The sequence below is a fragment of the Rattus rattus genome, chromosome 1, assembly GCF_011064425.1.
Source record: "Rattus rattus isolate New Zealand chromosome 1, Rrattus_CSIRO_v1, whole genome shotgun sequence".
Lineage (NCBI taxonomy): Eukaryota > Metazoa > Chordata > Mammalia > Rodentia > Muridae > Rattus > Rattus rattus.
The window spans coordinates 247,550,125-247,569,748 of NC_046154.1; the positions used below are offsets into that span (position 1 = coordinate 247,550,125).

General features: G+C 45.3%; 1 protein-coding gene and 1 pseudogene across 1 annotated transcript; one reads left to right on the forward strand and one right to left on the reverse strand.

Annotated features, from left to right (window-relative positions):
- Window positions 1–4,214: 4,214 nt before the first annotated feature.
- Gml (glycosylphosphatidylinositol anchored molecule like) lies at window positions 4,215–8,805 on the forward strand. The gene is made up of 3 exons (XM_032890872.1): window positions 4,215–5,282; window positions 5,877–5,984; window positions 8,447–8,805. Exons 1-3 carry the CDS (start codon window positions 5,162–5,164, stop codon window positions 8,740–8,742), a joined length of 525 nt encoding a protein of 174 aa, XP_032746763.1. The 5' UTR covers window positions 4,215–5,161; the 3' UTR covers window positions 8,743–8,805.
- A 7,810-nt stretch (window positions 8,806–16,615) lies between these two features.
- On the reverse strand, window positions 16,616–19,624 carry LOC116889937 (annotated as a pseudogene).

The window sequence follows — 19,624 nt, forward strand, 5'->3', positions numbered from 1 at the left end:
TGAGAAGGATTTCATTTAGGAAAGATTCCTGTTAATTTGCATTTATATCATTAGGTGTTATACCAACACTGGAGCAGATCTCTACAGAACAATGAAGATGTACCGTCTTATAGTGGTGCTGTATAGACAAATAGATGATTTCTTCATTCTTGATGATGATCCTATAAGAATTCCTAAAGTTATATTAGTAATTATTAAGCACTTTTATAATAGGACTGCTATTAAACCTTTTCTGGGGTCAAAACAGCAAGGAGATCTCTGCCAGTCTCGGTGTCATGCGTTGATTGTTCCTGAGATAGCAAGCAGGCACCTACAACTTAGAGCACATGCCAAGAGGTTGTAACAATTAACCAAAGGTCACAAAAAGGGAACAAACTATTTACTACAGGTGCAAGAACAGATGACTGGCTGGTTTTAACTATACAAAACTTCAGTGATGACTTGGTTATAGTCATTAACTCTCTGTGAATCGGTAGACCTAGTGAGAGGTGATGAATGTTTAGCCAGAAAATTACTCTTAATGGATATGCATGTAAGCATTCCCTGTTGTAAACGTCTCATTCACTTTATGATTGGAATTTATGCTTGAACTTCTGGTGAACTTTTTTAAAAATAAAGGAGAGAGGAGGGTTTCCTTGGGAAGACCATGTTATCTACTCTCCTAGAAAATGTAAAGAAAAAACTAGGAAACATTACATTGGAGAGGGCATAACATTGATAGCACGTGAGAGCATAGTTTTAGGAGTAAGGCAATGGGAGCAAGGACATTATTACATCAGAGCAGGAGAAGAGCAAAAATTAGAGGAGAATGCAGAGTGGAATAACTTAGGAATTATAAGGAAACCTAAAAAATTAAAGGGAGCTACATGCAGCATGCAGAGGCAAGAGCGAAAAGAAAGCTGCAGAGAGAGCAGGAGCAGGCAGGCTTCTCCTTACATGGGAAGGAGCACAGTGGGTCTTTTCTTAATAACGAGGCAGGCTCCATCTTACTAAAAAGAACAAAGTTTTCTTCTTGCAGACGTGGGTTTAATTCATTTAGCAATAAAAGGGTAGAAACTTTTTCTCTATGCAGTAAAGATTGGAGTTTGTTTGTAATCCAGAATGAGGGAGTTCTTTAGGCACCTGCTTGGTCTTTTGCTTCAATACGTGTGGCGAGTGTGGATATGTGAGTTAAACATATAATTATGAGATAGCATGAAGGTAGTTTGAATTAAATTCATATAGGTGTATGCATGAATCTGTAAATGCAAATTCATGATACATGTGAGTTTAATCCTTATTTGCTTGTGTAACATTTTTTCTTCTTGGAAGCTTGGAGAATCTTCTCCTGCTTCAATCGAAGTTTATTGCTGTAAAGTTTCCCCTAACCTGACAAGCAAGAGGCATCTGATAGAAAGGGGAAAGACTCCAGGATTAATCCTTCACCTTATTCCCTGCGGTTTTAGAGTTTTAACTCCCTTGGTGCACTTTATTTGGGGTTCTGAGCGTCTCTAGTAACCCATTCGAGCTCCAACGGTCTTTTAGTGCACTTCCGCAGAGGCTCTGACTCGGTCTTGGTTCCCTTAATTCATGTTCCGACCCTCAAGGTTCCCAGGTTCTTCCCTCAGGGTTCAGGCACTTGCTTGGTGTTCTATAGGAACCTTGAGGCGCTGGGAGTCGGAACCTGGAATAAGGGAACCAAGACCGAGTCAGAGCCTCTGCGGAAGTGCACTAAAAGACCGTTGGAGCTCGAGTGAGTTAATAGAGACGCTCAAACCCCAAGGTAAGTGCTCCAAAGGAGTTAAAACTCTGAAGGAGAGGTGCCAAGGGGACACAAAAGCAGATCCCAAGACTAAGTTAGAGTCCTGAGGTAGGTGCGCCAAGAGATGTCTTAAGAGAGTCTGAAAGGGAGCACCAGAAAAGATGGAGCCCAGAGGCAAGATTGAAAAAGGAGGATCGGAACCCTGAGGGTAGGGAGTTAGTTACCGTGAAGGAAGGGTATCAAAGAAAGGATAGAGTCTTGGGGGGCAGCAAAAAAGATTAGGAGGCACTGAGATAGGGCATTAAGAGAAGGAGAGAGAGAGAGAGAGAGAGAGAGAGAGACAGAGACAGAGACAGAGACAGAGACAGAGACAGAGAGACAGAGAGACAGAGACAGAGACAGAGGAAGACAGAGAGAGGCAGACAGAATGACAGAGAGAAAGACAGAGACAAAGAGAGACAGAGTCAGAGAGAGACAGAGACACAGAGAGAGACTTAAATGAAATGCACCAAGATGGATTTGGAACCCTAATAGAGTCATGAGGGTTGGAGAGTTTGAACCCTAAGGAAAGATCGTTCAGAAGGTTGGGACCAAAAAGGAGGGACACCAAGAGAAGTGTAGAGCCTTGAGAGAGGCACCAAGAGATGTTGGGTTGAGGGGGGGCGCACTGAAGGAAAGGTACCAAGAGAAAGTTGGAGCTTTGGAAGTAGGGTTCCTGTCCTGGCCAGTTGTCCCATCCTGCAGAACAGCAAACAAGGGTGCAGAGGGTACCTGGAAAAGAATGGGGGACAAGAGACGCTAAGAAGGATGCCAAGACAAGAGTCTGATCAAGGTGACAATTTTATTTTTTCTCAAGGCTGAATTTATACCTTAACAGGGGTAACAGAGAAGGGGGGGAGTGGGAAACATTTACACAGGCCAAGGACACAGATTATGTCAACAGGATGTTGGTTTTTCAGAAAGGTTACAGGTTTGTCATATTATTAGTCAGTAGGATGTTGGTTTCTCAGAAAGGTTACAGGTCATATCATTGGGCATCCTGATGTCAGATGTATTTCTCAGCAGGTCACAACTTTGTCATATCATTATTCATCCTGACCACCAGATTTGTATTAGTCTACTGCAGCTGGCTGGGGATTTTCCATGAACCCAGTCATACTTAACCCTAACTATACTATTAACATCAATAATGGAGGGTTTTAAGGGCATTGCTCCCAACAGGTTCCCAGAGATTTGAAGTACAGAAAAAGGGGCCCAAGAGAGACTTGGAACCCTGAGAAAAGGTACCAGAGAGTCAGAGATCATCTAAAAGGGATCGAGAGAGGTTCACAGAGATAGTAGGAGCCTTGAAGTACACTAAGAAATGGTCGCAGCCCTGAGGAAGAGATGATATGGGAGGTGGGAAACCTGAGGAGATGGTACTCAGAGTCAGCACCAAGAAAAGGTCAGAGCCCTGCATGAGAAGTACCAAAAGAGGTCCAAAACACTGAAGGTAGGGTTCCTGGGTTGGAGCTCTGAAGTAAGGGTACAAAGAGGGAGCTGCATCCCTGAGTGCAGGGAGGTAGAAGTCTGGAGGGAAGGGCCTCAGGAAGGGACCTGAGCTTAGGACGGAGAGAAGGATGCCAAGAGACGGTCATAAGCCCTGACTGAAATGGTCCTAGAGAGCTTCTGAACACTGAGGGAAGGGTGCCAAGAGAAGGTTGTAAGTCTGCAGGAGGGTCCCAAGAGTCTTGAGAGGAGTGCGTGCAGAGGGGATTCATTCGAAAAGAGGATTGGAACCTTAAGGGAAGTGTACCAAGAGAGAACTGGAATGTGGAAGATGGGTGTGGGGGCCCAAGAGCCTAGACATAAGCACCACAAGAGGAGTTTTGATCACTGAAGGAGGGGTCCAAGATAGTTAGATCCCCAAGGGAAGGACCTGGGCCCCAAGAGAGTTGGAGCATTGGGAAGGGATGGAAAGTCTGAGGGAAGAACATAAGGTGGGTGTGAGAACTTTAAGAGGAAGGTGTCAAGAGAGGATGGGAGACTCTTGAAAAGGCACCATGTAGGGTTCAGAACCCTGAAGGAGGGTCACAAAGAGAGAGGTTAATGAGGGAAGAGAGCCAAGAAAGGCTCAGAGCCCCAAGAATCCCAAAAGGTCAGATACTTAGAGGAAAGCTGCTCAAGAGATGTCCTGAAGCCCAAGGGAATGGTATCAAGAGAGTGGGAAGCCTGCGGGAAGGGTGTCAGGAGCTGCTTAGAGCTCTGAAGGAAGGGCTCCAAGAGTGGGTCCCAGCACAGAGGGAAGGAGCCAGAATGGGCTGAATTTTTAAAGGAGGGGCACTAAGAGAGGGTCAGAATCAAGGAAAGGGAGAGAGAGGAGAGAGAGGGGAGAAGAAGAGGGAGAGGGGGGGGAGAGAGAGAGAGAGAGAGAGAGAGAGAGAGAGAGAGAGAGAGAGAGAGAGAGAGAGAGAGCTGCAAGAAAGGGTTGGGGCTCTGAAGGAGTGGTGCCAAGAGTTGGTAAGAAGCTTGAAAGAAGGGTAGAACTGTAGTACTGAGTTCAGAGGCCTGAGGAAAGGGCACGAAGAGATGGTCAGTGCTGACCAGAGCCTAGGAGCAGAGCTCCAATAGAAAGTAGCCTTAGAGCAGAGGCACCCAGGTAGTGTCCCTGAGGGAGCAGCACCAACAGAGGACAGGGCTTGAGGGGTGACCACAATCAGAGTCAGAGCCCTGCAGGAAGAATGCCTGGTGAGAAGTTTCAGTCTTGGGTGAATCACTCAGATTGGTGGTCAGAGTTGTGAGTGAGGGGGAATGGTGGTCCAGCGCTTGAAGCCTGAAAGAAGGAGAATAGGCACAAAGAGAGACTTTTTAGGGGGGACAGTCTTCAGGATGGTCTCCAGAAGGAGGACGTTGGCCCTCTTCCTCAGAAAGAGCCTTCTAGAACATTCTCGTGAGTACAAACAAGCCCAGTGGGGCCAGCGACTGAGAGGGGCTGTCAGAGTTTGAGTAACTAGCCTGGAAGATTCCAGAAGAGTACATTAGATTCCAATTAAGCAGCCAAGTACCAGCTATGAGAGAATAAGCTCCAGCCCAGTGGGGCAGCTCCATGAAGAAACCTCAGGGGAGACAGCAGGATGAATCTAGATCGGGGAAGTGGGAAGATGAGGAAAGGTTTCTAACATGGGGAGGATGTGGACTACGTCCATGGGAGCAAGAAGATCTAGAAGGGGGAAGCTGTCAGAGCCACCAGGACAGAGCAGGATGGAATAGGCAAGGACCTGAAGCTCCTGTGGTAGAAGCATGAGGGCAGGCTGTCGAGGTGGAGGCCATGGGCACTCCTCAGTTCATTGATGCTGGGGATGTGGACCTGGAGCAAGGAGCCTGGCCCTCACTGATGGGGACATAGTTCTCTTCACTTTCAGGTTCACCTGCCTGTTGGAAATGATGCTCCCCTTCTTCTTGCTAATTCTCCTGAGTCTCCCATGGGTGGATACTACTGTCAACAATACCAGTGGGTTCGGCAACAGTACTAGTGGTTTGGAAGATCCAAACAAACCTAGATGTAAGTATGATCCAAAGACTCCCAGGGTGTCAGATGTAAGGAGAAACCACTTAGAGTGAACTAGGGTTATAAGAAGACTTGTTTGGAATTGGGCTCACCAGAACCAAGTGGCAAGGGTATTGTGTTAACTTGGGACTCCAAGATACTCCTGAGAGTCAACAGGGTTGAGTGGACCGAAGGCTCCCACAGAGAGCTGCTGACCAGGAGACCCAAGAGAGCATCTGGCCACAGCACTGCCCCAGCAGGGACAGCAGATGCAGAGTCCAGAGAAGCCCCGGAGGATTGTGGTGTCCTCGGTGGCCACCGTTCCACAGAGGGATGGACTTGTTTGAAGAGGACAGCTATTTTACATGTGACTTGCCTTTCAGAACAAGGAAAGGTCCGTGGTGGGCTCGTTGCTATCCTGGGAGCTGGCCTAGCCCTGCCTTTAGACCATGCCAGGATCTGAGCTCTGCAGGCCTTGGGGTGTGTGTGGCTTGTGTAGAGAACTACACTGGGGAACAGCCGTGATAGGATGTGGGGTGAGTGAAAGGGAGTTTAATGGCCAAAAGGCTTCTTGGGGTAAAAGTCCAACACTGGTTTTCCCTTCTTCAGGGGTTGCTCATTTGACGTGCAAACGGTGCACAGCCACTAACAGCTTCTCATGTTCACCTACTCGTGAATGTCCGGTATATATCAGACGCTGCCTAACAATCGCTATACGTAAGTATCTGCATTTTGGTCACTTAGAGTGAATAAGTCTCTCTGTTCCCTCTTAGGGGGTAGGGTCAGTCTCTTCTCTCTGCAGCCAGATCCACCACTCTTTCTGTAGCTCCTCCAACTGAGAGCCTGTTCACAGGCACTGAGTTCAGCCCACCGATTGGGCGGTGTGCATCAGCTCATGGTGCCAAGAGCCGGTGGTTGGTGGTAGACTGACAGTCAACATGCCCTGGATATCCAGGGAATGAGACTACTCTGGCCCTTTCCAGGCCTCTGGTTCAGCTTTTGTAATCTTTGCCAGCGTGTGTTGATTCCTGGTCTTGGACAGTCATATCCTGTCTTCGTTACTTTTGTATTGCTCTGATACAAAAGCATGCCCAGGACAATTTCTAAAATAATTGGGCTTTTAATTGGGCTTATGTTTTCAGAGGGTCAGAGTCTGTTATGGTGGAGGGAAGGCACGGTGGCGAGAACAGCTGAGAGCTGTTCAGCTCAGCAACTGAGAGATAGCTAACTTCAAAAGGTGCTATGCTTTTGAACTCTCAAAGCCTGTCCCCACGTGACACACCTATGTCAATAAGGCCATACCTTCTAATCCTTCCCAAACAGTTCTACTAAGGAGAGGGGGAGGTTTGCGGGGCGGGATGGGGGACAAATATTCAAACATATGAGCCTATGGGGGCCATTCTCATTCTAACCACCATACACCCCAGCTAGTCAGGTTCAAGCAATGAGGTGCCTCGATTCCTCAGGGTGACTCCTGCCTTTTGAGATGGCAAAGCTAGGGCTGGATCGGGGCACACATAAATAAATAAAGGCAAAATAAATATCGCTTAAATGAGCAGTGATCCTTTGTGGAGGTGTCAGGAATGGTTGCAACGGAGATGTAACTACTGTCAGTACACGTACATAAAGTAACATGGATGAACACAGCCACTGGGCTGGTGAATGCCCAGGCAAAGGGGCAGTAATTCTAAAAGGCAGTCCATCCAGCAGTTCTGAAGTTCCAATTGTAGGTGTCTCCTGCCACACCACAGAGTCTAAACTCACAATGGCTCTAGATCAAGGATGGTAGAACTTGATCTGGAAAGGAGCAGATAGCAATGGTCTTAGTGCTTGTGCCTCTGTCTGGGAGGAAGTCGCTCTAGATAACACATTGCTGATTTGTCCAAGGGTGGTTTGTTCCCAGGGGTTGGTGAGGGACTGGATTGCCCCCTCCCCTGCCTTTACTTTGCCCACATCTGCAACAGATGATCTGATAACACCTTTAACAAGTGGGAATCACCATATGAATCCACCAAGAGAGACATGAGCAGGTGACACACTTCCCATGGGCTCACAGAATGGATGGGCCTCACAAATGGAGCTCGGTGGAGTCCTATCTCCATGGCAGTACCATGGTGCTGTAAATTGTTGTGTGGGAAGGAACTGTCAGCTCCCTGACAGGAAAGAACCTTTCTAGACAGTCCACTAGCCGACAAGGAAGCCACCCTGGGACAAGGAAACATCAGGAGTTGGGTGATCTGCAAAGAGAGGACTTATCAAAGCCAGGAGAGAGCCGTGACAGACAGCTGAAGTCCAACTGCCCATAAACACAGTTTTTGTGTGAGAGACGGATATTTGGTTTATGATCCATAACGAAGCCCTTCTGATGTCTGGCAGAAGACAAGACTCAGGGCTGTGAATGGTAGACTTTGGGATGAGTTCCACAGCACAGGAACTAAATCATGGCTGCAGACTACAAGGGGAACAAGCAGCATCAGTAGCAGCAGGGGACAGCATCGACAGCAGGGGCAGCAGCAGCAGCAGCAAGGCCTCAAGCCTTCAGCCCAGGGGTGTGATCAGTAGGGCTCATGTCAGACAAGCTTAGTGGGCTGAAGCCACTGGAGACAGTGGTCTTGTTCTCCATTGAGCCTTGCTTGGAATGGGCCATATAATCTGTGGTAGAAAATGTGTCAGTCATCAGGGGCCCCCATGATTTGTACATAGGTGCCAAAGCTTGGGAAACCAGGTTGATGGATGGAGTTGTGAATATCGATACTCCTGTGAAAGCTCTCTGGCACCTCAGAGAGCACAGCTTCTGGTCATTGTTTCATTCTAGACTTGGGGAATGCTTAGGGGAACAGCAGAGCCCAAACTGAAGAGGACATTTCCTTTGCCTCCCTGAGTGTGCTGAGGCTAAGAAGTCAACTGGGGAGGGACAGGGACAGGGACAGATGTAAAGATGGTAGTGTGCACAGAAAGAAAGGTAAGTGTGGGCGTTGGTACCGAGCAGTCGGGCCATCTTGCTTCCTAGCAGTTTTTTGTTTTTTTGGGTTTTTTTAATTTTTTTATTTTGTTTTTTTGTTTTTGTTTTTTTTGGTTTGGCAGATGTCTGGTACGAAGCTAGTTGTATGGCTGACTGTGGTGGTGAGTGTACAGCAAACCTGTGAAGGTGGTAATTCTCCTGATGGCTTCTTTTGTAGGTGTGACCACTCGGGAGCTCCTTGTCTACAAGGAGTGCACAAGTGATTGCTCCTTTGTGTACAGACAGCAAGTGCCTCCAGAAATGCCTAGAATGCTTAAAGCCACCAATAGGTTTTACTTTGCCCTGTGCTGTGCGAGCGTACTTTGCAATGATGGAGGACCCAGTAATGTAGAGAGGGACTTGTTAACTGACACGGCGATCGAGGAAGAGAACATTTCGAGAGCTGCGCGTCTGGGGCAGTTCAGCCTTCTCCTGTGCCTTGCCTCAATTCTCTCCAGCAGCAAGCTGACCTGAGAGCCGCTCTTTGGGGTATACTCATCTTTCCACAGTTGAAAGCAACTTTGTACTTGCTGCTTCTTTGTGAAGCAGTGTCCAGGGCATCTTTTGGTCCCATTCATCACTTTCTTGTAGGAAAGTAATAAAGGTGTTGCTTGTTGAAAATGCCGCTGGCCATTGTCTTCCTGCTGTGCTGGAGCACTTAGCCTAGGCTCTCCGTTCAGACTAGCTCATTCCTCCTTCACAACCTTAGGAGTTTCTTCATGGCATCGCGGTGTGTGTTGCTTCAGCAGCCTTTAAACACTGTGGGCTAAATACTCATCACATGGGTTGGTCCAAAGCATCTGAAAACCTGGGTGAGTGAGTGTTTTGAGCGAATGGCAGAAATGTTCTGAGGCTAGGCACTATGTGGGCTGATAAGGCAGGACTCAGCGGAGCTTGGATGACCTCATTCTTTGACCGGTCCATTCGTTCCTCAGGTCATAGTAGGAGGGAAGAGAGACGCTGCCTGGCAATGAGTGGCGCCTGGGCCTCTGGCCCTGATAGTAGCATCTGTGATTTCCCCAGTCTTTCGGGACAAATTCCGGACAACTGCTTTGTCTCTCCCACACCACTTGCTTTTGCTGAAGTGACAGGCTGTTCCCCCATTGCTAACACCTGGCAGTTTCTACTAATGTTCAAAATTGTATTGCACTTCTATTTTTATGTGGATATGTGCACACATATGGCCCTGTGCATATGGGGTGGGGTCTTTTCATGTCTCAAATGCTCAGCAACTATGCACATGTTCTCACACAAGCTATAGAGTGTGGCAGAGAGAGACAGAGGATCAGTGAGGTAGAGGAAGAGATTTGCCTTAAGGAATAATAGGCTACAGGGAGTGTCTAGGTTGCGGTGTCCAGATGACAATCTCATCTGAAGTTTCTCACCAGACCCTCACCAGACTGCACTGAAGATACCCACATTCAGGAAATCTACTGATATAAAGGTCAGACACATTTCCAAGATACCACTGCAAGAGCATTTAGACTGAGGGCACCTCCATGCTTAGGGAACATATCACAGTGAACGTATACAAGCACTGTCATTTTTCTCACTGAGTACCTTGGTGGCCTCTAAGTCTGGCTTCTGGCTTCTGGCTTCTTCCTTCCTTCCTTCCTTTCTTTCTTTCTTTCTTTCTTTCTTTCTTTCTTTCTTTCTTTCCTTCTTTCTTTCTTTTTTCTTTCTTTCTTTTTTCATTTCTTCCTCCCTCTCTGTTTTTGAATAGTACATGTGTGCTCTCCATGCCTGCTTTGTGGTATTGTAGTCATTATATGATTGCTTTGTTAGATACAAATTACATAACACACACTCACCCATGGAGTTCGTCAAATTCAGGTGTTGTGTACAGTGTCTGTATGGATGTCTCCTTTACCGTCATAGTCATTTCTCGAATGTTGTTTCCTCCAGATGGATTCAGGGCCATTTGTGACTCCTGTTCTGAGTCACCCAGGCTGCCCTTACCCAGCCACCAGCCTGTCTGATTGCACTTTCTGTCTCTATACATTGTTATTTTCTGAACATTGCTAAAAATTGAACTTTCATCAAGTTTTGTGGTACCTGATATATATGAACATACATGCATTTATACATATACATGTGTACATATAATTGTCTTTGAACTTGCATCACGTTTTCAAGTCTCACCTGTTGGAGGTGTAGCCGGTCACAGGGACAGGCCTGGCTGTTCTTCTTTCTTCTTGGTTCCTCTTGAGGCAGGATGGTGGTGAAAATTGGTCTTATGATATATTTAGGGTGTTTGGACCATAAGAAAATATTTACCTATCTTAAATCTAAGTCACTCATCTACTCTAGTTGATCTGCCTGAGTTCCCTTGAGACCAGAACCTGTAGTTTCTGGCATTAGCATCTCACCACAAAACCGCAGGGAATAATGAAGGATTAATCCTGGAGTCTTTCCCCTTTCTATCAGATGCCTCTTGCTTGTCAGGTTAGGGGAAATTTGGAGCAATAAATTTCGACTGAAGCAGGAGAAGATTCTCCAAGCTTCCAAGAAGAAAAAATGTTACACAAGCAAATAAGGATTAAACTCACATGTATTATGAATTTACATTTACAGATTCATGCATACACCTATATGAATTTAATTCAAACCAGCTCTGCCCAGCTTCATGCTATCTCATAATTATATGTTTAACTCACATATCCACACTCGCCACACGTATTGAAGCAAAAGACCAAGCACCTGTGCCTAAAGAACTCCCTCATTCTGGATTACAAACAAACTCCAATCTTTACTGCATAGAGAAAAAGTTTCTACCCTTTTATTGCTAAATGAATTAAACCCACGTCTGCAAGAAGAAAACTTTGTTCTTTTTAGTAAGATGGAGCCTGCCTCGTTATTAAGAAAAGACCCACTGTGCTCCTTCCCATGTAAGGAGAAGCCTGCCTGCTCCTGCTCTCTCTGCAGCTTTCTTTTCGCTCTTGCCTCTGCATGCTGCATGTAGCTCCCTTAATTTTTTAGGTTTCCTTATAATTCCTAAGTTATTCCACTCTGCATTCTCCCTCTAATTTTGCTCTCTTCTCCTGCTCTGATGTAATAATGTCCTTGCTCCCATTGCCTTACTCCTAAAACTATGCTCTCACGTGCTATCAATGTTATGCCCTCTCCAATGTAATGTTTCCTAGTTTTTTCTTTACATTTTCTAGGAGAGTAGATAACATGGTCTTCCCAAGGAAACCCTCCTCTCTCCTTTATTTTTAAAAAAGTTCACCAGAAGTTCAAGCATAAATTCCAATCATAAAGTGAATGAGACGTTTACAACAGGGAATGCTTACATGCATATCCATTAAGAGTAATTTTCTGGCTAAACATTCATCACCTCTCACTAGGTCTACCGATTCATAGAGAGTTAGTGACTATAACCAAGTCATCACTGAAGTTTTGTATAGTTAAAACCAGCCAGTCATCTGTTCTTGCACCTGTAGTAAATAGTTTGTTCCCTTTTTGTGACCTTTGGTTAATTGTTACAACCTCTTGGCATGTGCTCTAAGTTGTAGGTGCCTGCTTGCTATCTCAGGAACAGTCAACGCATGACACCGAGACTGGCAGAGATCTCCTTGCTGTTTTGACACCAGAAAAGGTTTAATAGCAGTCCTATTATAAAAGTGCTTAATAATTACTAATATAACTTTAGGAATTCTTATAGGATCATCATCAAGAATGAAGAAATCATCTATTTGTCTATACAGCACCACTATAAGACGGTACATCTTCATTGTTCTGTAGAGATCTGCTCCAGTGTTGGTATAACACCTAATGATATAAATGCAAATTAACAGGAATCTTTCCTAAAATGAAATCCTTCTCAACTTTGCCTAGAGAAGCAATTCTAATTAAATAATTAAATTAACTTTGAATGTCCAAGGCAGAACCATCTCAGGAAGATCACCTGCTAGTTTTCAGCTTCTACTTGATGTCTCCTGGCAGCCACTAATATCTACTTGCATGTAAACTCACTTTCCCAAGTGACAAGTCCTGGCACACGTAAGTCTATTAAGTCTATTAGCTAGGGGCCATAGGCAGTGTCTCTGTAAGCTGCCTGTCATACCCTGCAGTGGGGCAGGCTCTTCTGGGTATGCACTTGTGGTCTCAGCAGCTGCTAGAATCTGTCATCACATTTTTATGATGTATCCTATCATATATATATATATATATATATATATATATATATATATATATACATATAATTGATGGAGTGGTGATTTTACCAGGAAAAATAAAAAGTAAAAAGTTGAAGAGCTGTGATTACATGAAAACAAGTCTACTTCTCCCAGGTCCAGGTAAGGTCTCTTAATCATTACTTTTTAAGTTTTTTTTTAAGAATATTGGTCTTCTTGCTGCCAAAATAAAAAAAAACATTCAACTGAAAAAAAAACCATAGCTCTCATGTTAAAGAGAATAAAGCTTTATTTTGGAGCCATTTTAGTGACCATATCCTTGGAAGACATCCTGAGGTCATCCCAAATTTCATGTTTCAACATGGAAGTTGTTTCATGATGGCTTTATAGTTTTACATAACAAAGGAAGTCATAAATGAAGGCAAGTTTAAAATATCTTGATGTGTACAACATGGAGGTGTATATGTCTGGATGGGGGAAGAAGCATTTCTGTTAGGCCAAGATGCTCTCTGATAACATTTTAGGCTTTTGTGTTGGTTTGCTAAGTTAATGGATTCCAAAGTTTCTGTCTATTCATCACAGGATAGTAGTTCAGACATAAAGGTGGTCAAAGTTCTGTTCTTTTAGGGGCTAAAGTTAGGTCAAGATAAAGTAATCTATCTCTGGAACTGCAACATTCAAACTCTCTACACAAGTGGAGGGTCGTTTGTATTGGTGTGTGTGTGTGTGTGTGTGTGTGTGTGTGTGTTGGTTGTTTTATTTTTATGTGTATGGGTAGTTTGCCTGCATGTATGTCTGTACACCATGTGTGTACAATGCCAATGGAGGTCAGAAAGGGTGTCAGATCCTTTGGAACTGAAGTTACAGGTCATTGTAAACTACCATGTGGGTGCTGGGATTTGAACCTAGGTCCTCTGGAACATCAACCCATGCTCTTAACCATTGGGTCCTCTCTTTAGTACCAATGACAGTTTTAATCATCTTTGTTGACACAGTTTCTCTTCTGGAATTTTATTCATACTACAAAGTAAGTAACTTTTATCAACTGTCTTCTGTCTGCTCGCCAGTATTCAACACATGATATGTGATTTATTGTTTTATGTTTACTATTTATATTTTGTGCTTTAAAAAGTTAATATGGATGATAAGACATGATCAGTTCTAAGCTCATAAACCATTTGCCAGGTGGGCAGTATGTAATGTTTAATCGCAGCACTAGGGAAACAGAAGCAGGCAGATCTCTGAGTTCGAGGCCAGGCTGGTCTACTGCATGAGTTCCAGGACAGCTAGGGCTACACAGAGAAACCCTGTCTTGAAAAACAAAATGAAAACAAACAAACAAACAAAAAAAACCCCAAACAGACAAATTTTAAAATAAGTACATTAGGTGTTTCAATACTGACTTTTTGAGTTTTTTTTTTTAAAAAAAATAATTTAATGGTTTTATTCATACAACTTGTTTTCAAAAATTTTTAATTGATCAACAAGTGCAGGGTTATCACATGCAGGTTTTGTACCTTTCTTGGTAACAAGATGATTCATGATCCAACATTTTTTAACGTCTCTCATATGGCCCTATCTTGAAGACTGTAGTTAGGGTGCAACTTCCTTTTAATTGGTCCATATGTTCATTTGCTGATGTCACTAGGTTTCGTTGTATTAAAATTAATTTAAAAGGGTCAAATGTTTAAAAAACAATGACAGGATTGTCCGGTTCATGCCACCAGTAGTTATGAGTCGACACACGCTAGCTTAGTGCAGGTAATTTTAACTTTCCTGTGGTAACATCAACGAACTCTGACTTAAAAGCCTTTGAGATGGTGAGTGAGGAAATGGACAAGGTGAGATTTACATATTTAAAGCTGTGGGGTTTTGTGTAAGCTGTGTCTGATTGTCACACGGAGGTCATTATATTTGGTAGGCGTTTTAAACAGTAAGTTGTGTCATAAGACCTGGACACTGTTGCAATTATAAAGTGCTCTGAGCGTGGAGTTGTCCTGTGTCTATGTATATGTATGTTTGTACATACATATTTTATTTTTAAACTTCTCTTATTTTATAGGTGTAGATGGTTTGTCTGCATGTATGTCTGTGATCCACATGTATTCAGTGGCTAGAGTTTTCAAAATTGGGGGTTGATCACTTGGAACTGGAGTCACAGATATTTTTGAGCTGCTCTGTGGATACTAGGAGCCGAATCCATGTCCTGTGGTAGAGCAGCCAGTGATCTTAATTGCTGAGCCGTCTCTCATTTCCCTCAGGTTTCTGATTGGGAATGTAAAACTGAGAGAAAAGCAAGAACAAGGGGAAGCTTTGGTCTCTGTGTCCTACCTCAGCTTGCTACCCACAGGGAGAAGCTGAGTAGACTAGCCACGTGAGGACAAACCATAGTTTATTGATTCCTTTTATAAACATGTAGTTCATATTACTAATCTGTGATGAGGACATAGCCCATGCGTGTGTTTCTTCTTACACACTTGGAAGTCATTTGAGAGTTACTCAAGAGCTGCATTTCCCTATCATTTCTTGCTAATTTTCTCTGGAGCTGACATCTCATGTAATGTTACATGGTGTTTATCAATACAGAAAGATGAATTTTGATATGCCGAGGAGATGGCACAGTTTGCGGAATGCCTGCCGGGCTATCATGAGGTCCTGAGTTTGGATCCCTAGCACCTGCATACAAGCTGAATGTGGGTTGGTTGGATCCCTGGCACTCACTGATTGGGAATGTAATTTGGGCTCAGTGAGAGAGCTTGTCTCAATAAATAAAGTGGAGAATGATATAGGCAGACACCCAGCACCCAATTGTGTCTTTGCATGTGTGCACAAATGTGTGTGCTCTTAATACCCTTTTATACAATGATACTAATTGAATCATAGAACACAGTTATTTTCACTCGTTTTTCCAGTGACTTCTATTAGTTTTGCTTCTAGGATCCAACTTAAGATAACTCTTGTGGTGTATGTCAGTGTATGTCATTGGATTCTTCTCTCCTGAGTGCTCAGACTGACACATTAGGTATCTGCTCTGGTGTTCTGAAGCACATCAGTGGATGTAGACTCATCTGGTGTTTTCTCCTGAGTGGCCTGTTTTCATGTCTGGGAGAGAACACTACAAAAAGGACCAGTCAGTCTGTCTCTCTCTCTCTCTCTCTCTCTCTCTCTCTCTCTCTCTCTCTCTCTCTCTCTCTCTCTCTTTCTCTCTCTCTCTCTCTCTCTCTCTCTCTCTGTTATCTGTTCATGGATTTTTTTTATTGTTTTACCAAGGGTGTTGATATTTTCTCTTCTTCTCAATGTGACTTTTCTTCTTTGCTATTTATTTAGGTGTTTGTGATGGGTGTCCAAGAAGTTCAGAAGGTTTGTCATATCCTTAAGGGCAAGAGGTACAGACAGTTGTAAGGTGCTTTGCCTAGTTGCTGGACACCCAGAGCCACGTCCTCTGCAAGAGCAGCAAATGCTCTTAACCACTAAGCCAACTGTCCAGCCCTTAAAGTTATTTTTATATTGAGGACTTTAAAACCCTATACTGAATGTTATAAGCATTTTCAACTAATTCATCAGTTGGATTTTGATTGATTGATGAGTGGATTGATTCTTTCAATGTAAAAAACAGACCTGTTTCTATTGTATGTAAGAGACATAGTTTATATTTTATCAGGGTAGTTAACAAACAATGAGGCAAAGAGAGTGTGCCTAGGTATGACTGTAACACAAGGGACATCCTCTCGCTGCATGGTACACTGTGCTTTGGCCAGTGGTGTATGTAGTCCAAAACATGAGGGCTGAAAGGCATTACATGCTGATGTTCCAAATGTCCCAAGTGAGTATCTCTTGTGGTATGTGTTATCTGTTGACCAGAGAAGATGTGGACAGAAGCCATTATGAAATTCACTAGCCAATTTCTGGCCCATATGTTGCCACCCCAAATCTACAGCTTGTTCTGCCACACCTGAGGCCCTTGGCACTCCACAGCATCCCCTGGGTTGGGACATAGTGTGGACTGGACAATGATCACTGAGCACTAAATGTTCCAGTGAGGTCTGAGCAGTACCACATGGCATCTGAGGAGTGCAACATACACATTAGTTGCACGGCCAATTCTGTCTTTCGTCACATATGACAATGAGTAATGAGTGGTCATGGGCTTTCACTGCTGACATAAGATGTCCTTTCTGATGTTGGTTCCTTTTGTACAACATTCAAACAATTCAAACAAAGAAATTTTAGGAGAGGGGTCAGGGAGAGAGTGGCAGGGGTGATTAAAACCAGAGAGGAAGCCAGCATATGGGCTCACTTGGATGACCACGTGAGGAGGTTGGGAGGTGACAGGAAAGGGACAGAAATCATCCAGAGCCATTCCCTGACCTTGAATCACAACCTGTCAGATCCTAGACAAGAGGCTAAGCATGACCACAGCATAGTGCTTAAGGAAGAAAAGAGTAATGTCATCAGAAGAGGAGGAGGATACTGACATCTTGAAACACCAAAAGAAAAAGGTTGTGTGACTAGCTGACAGGCCTGAAAGTGAGGAGGGGAATGGAACTGGGCATTAAAATGAATCGATAGGCCATCTGCACATCCTCTTTCTCCTGTGTCTCCACCTGGAAGGATTTCAGCATCTGGAAGACAAAGGGGGCACTGGGGCTGCATTTGGTCTCCTTGGCAAACCAGAGCAAAACACTGGCCCATCTTCTGCTGAGCTGGCCAATACTGCCCCCATGCTGCAAAGGAAAGCACCTTGGGATCATATGCACCTACCAAGCCACCACTAAGGACCTCTCTAGGTTCTCTCTAGTAGTAGCTAGCCCACACTACTTCGCAAGTTCCATCCTATTCGACGTTATTCTTAAGCTCCCTTCCCGCCATCCACCACTGGGCACCTTCACTGGTGACCCAGGCACCCCAGGCTCATATGAAACCAGAAGAACTGTTTTTAGTCACCCCACCCCATCCCAAAAAACCCCAGAGATGCTCACATGGTGAGCAGGGCAACATCTCCACCTCTGCCAGCGCCGCCCCAGGCACTAAGCGCATCCCAAAACCGAGGCCAGATGCTGGAAACTCCTTTTCCTCTCCAGCCAGCGCTGAGGCATGTAGCGCTCAGGTCTTGGGAACACTGCAGGGTTTCGGCCCATGGAGTAGAGATAAAGTAGGACCATCGTCTGTGGGCAGATGCCAAGGGTAAGGTTAGTTGCTTCTTTGAGGTAATAGAGGAAAGGGCAATGGTGAGGGCATGAAGATCACTCACCCCAGCAGGGACATGATAGTTCTGAAGCACCAGGTCTGAGTCTACGATTCTCTCCAAAAAGCCACCAACAGGGTAAAGCCTGGAGATGAAGGAGCAGCAGCAAAGGCCTCAGAAATGAGGGCTTCTCCTGCCCACATCTGCACCTTCCTCCCTCAGATCCTCCAGGGGTGTGGCTCAGACCTCTGTCGAGCTCAACCAACCTCAGAGGAACAACAGCACCAACCACAGGAAGGAGTAGAGAGAACAAGGCGGTCTTCTGCCCAGATACCAAGAGAATATTGGACAGCAGGGGAAGGGAAGGGCAGTCAGCACCTACCTCAAGGTCTCTTTAGGGCAGCCCGCGGCAAGGGCAGGTCTGATATGGCCTTCTGGGGATTAGCAGCGATGCTGGCCTCAGCTGCCAGGCTCTCCTGCCACAGGGCCTGCTGAACATCTGGAGTTCAGAGCCAGCTCAAAAGGGTCATTACCAAGGGATTGCTGTCTGCAGGAGCCTCCCAAAGGGCATTGCTACTACAAAGATGCCCTCCCCTGAGGAAAGAGCATGGACATGCCAAAGTGGGACTCTGACCCACTCTAATATTCACCTGAACTCCTTGCCCTACATCCTGAGGGAAAAAATCCCTCACATGGTATTCCCCGCCAACACCTCAGCAACTTCAGAGTTTTGGTGATTTAGACCTGATCTGGTGCCCATTGAGAGGGACTTGGCCTTCCATGCCCCTTGAAATTGTCCAAGATCCATATCTCTAATTAGTCCACAACATTTCCACACATCACCCCTCACCTGTGTAAGCCCTGTTGAGTGCCCCCTCTCCTCTCCCTGAAAGTCACCAGTAGGTTCTATGCTGTACACTGAATATATCAACCTGGGTTTATGCTGCCTGATTGGCATTGGACATGGTACCGGCCCCTTCCTTATGGGGCCCAGATTCTTGCTGGCCTCATCTGTGCATGGTCCCTGCTTCCAGGTAGCGCTTGCTGCTCCCTGGAGTGTAGGCATACAATTTCTGACTTGTCAGACTCCCTTTATGGGCTCTCTGTTTCCCTTTTTGCTTTATTCCCATGCCTCTGGCTTCTCTGGATGGCCCTGTAGTGGGAGGAACTGTGAGTGACTGTGCTTTAGGGAACACTCTAGGGTTATCAGTGTGAGATTCATGCTCTCTGGGATCCTGACCGTGTCAACACTTCCAGCAATAAGTTCCATTGAGTTGGCATGGATGGCATCCATTGACAGAGTACTCTGTGCTACCATCTCTGACATGACACTCCAGGATGTTGGCGACCCTCTGCCAGTTCTCGATACACATTCTTGATACATTTTGTGACTACGGAAGAGGAAACGTGGAGTCATAATCCTGGGATAAACCTCTGCTTCATCCCCCAGATGTTGTACCCCAGAACCTCAGTCTTCCTGGTGCTGTTCGACCATTGCTGGGTTAGGTGGATCCCAAGTCCCAGTGGAACCACCACGAGGTTCCTGACCCCATTTGTCTCTAATTCCTCCAAAGGCAGCCGCTCTTGAAGTTAGTAGATGGGGTATCAGGGGACCATCGTCCACTGCCTATGGCCGAGCTCAAGGCAGGGTCCTTACCATACTCAGAGATGATCCCAGGACTCAAAGTGTCCTTTCCACACCCGGGTGCTTGTCCAACGAGTCAAGCTCTTGGGTAAGAACATGAGCTGTGTGGTGGACTTGAACATTGAGTGCAGAGCATGAGTGAACCTCAGGCTCTCAGGGTTCAGGTCATGGCCAATGAGGCCCAGCCGCTCTCCCGAAAAAACAAAATGGCTGGCTGCAGGGAGAATATTATCAATGAACCAAGGCAGTCACTGCTCCCAATGTTGTTTCCTCCTTCCGGGCCTCTGCTGTCTCTGCCTCCCTCAAGCTGGAGCCTTCCCCACACATGCCTTCCATGGTATAGTTGAACATATTGGACTGAATATCCCATAGACCATGCTCCATGAACAT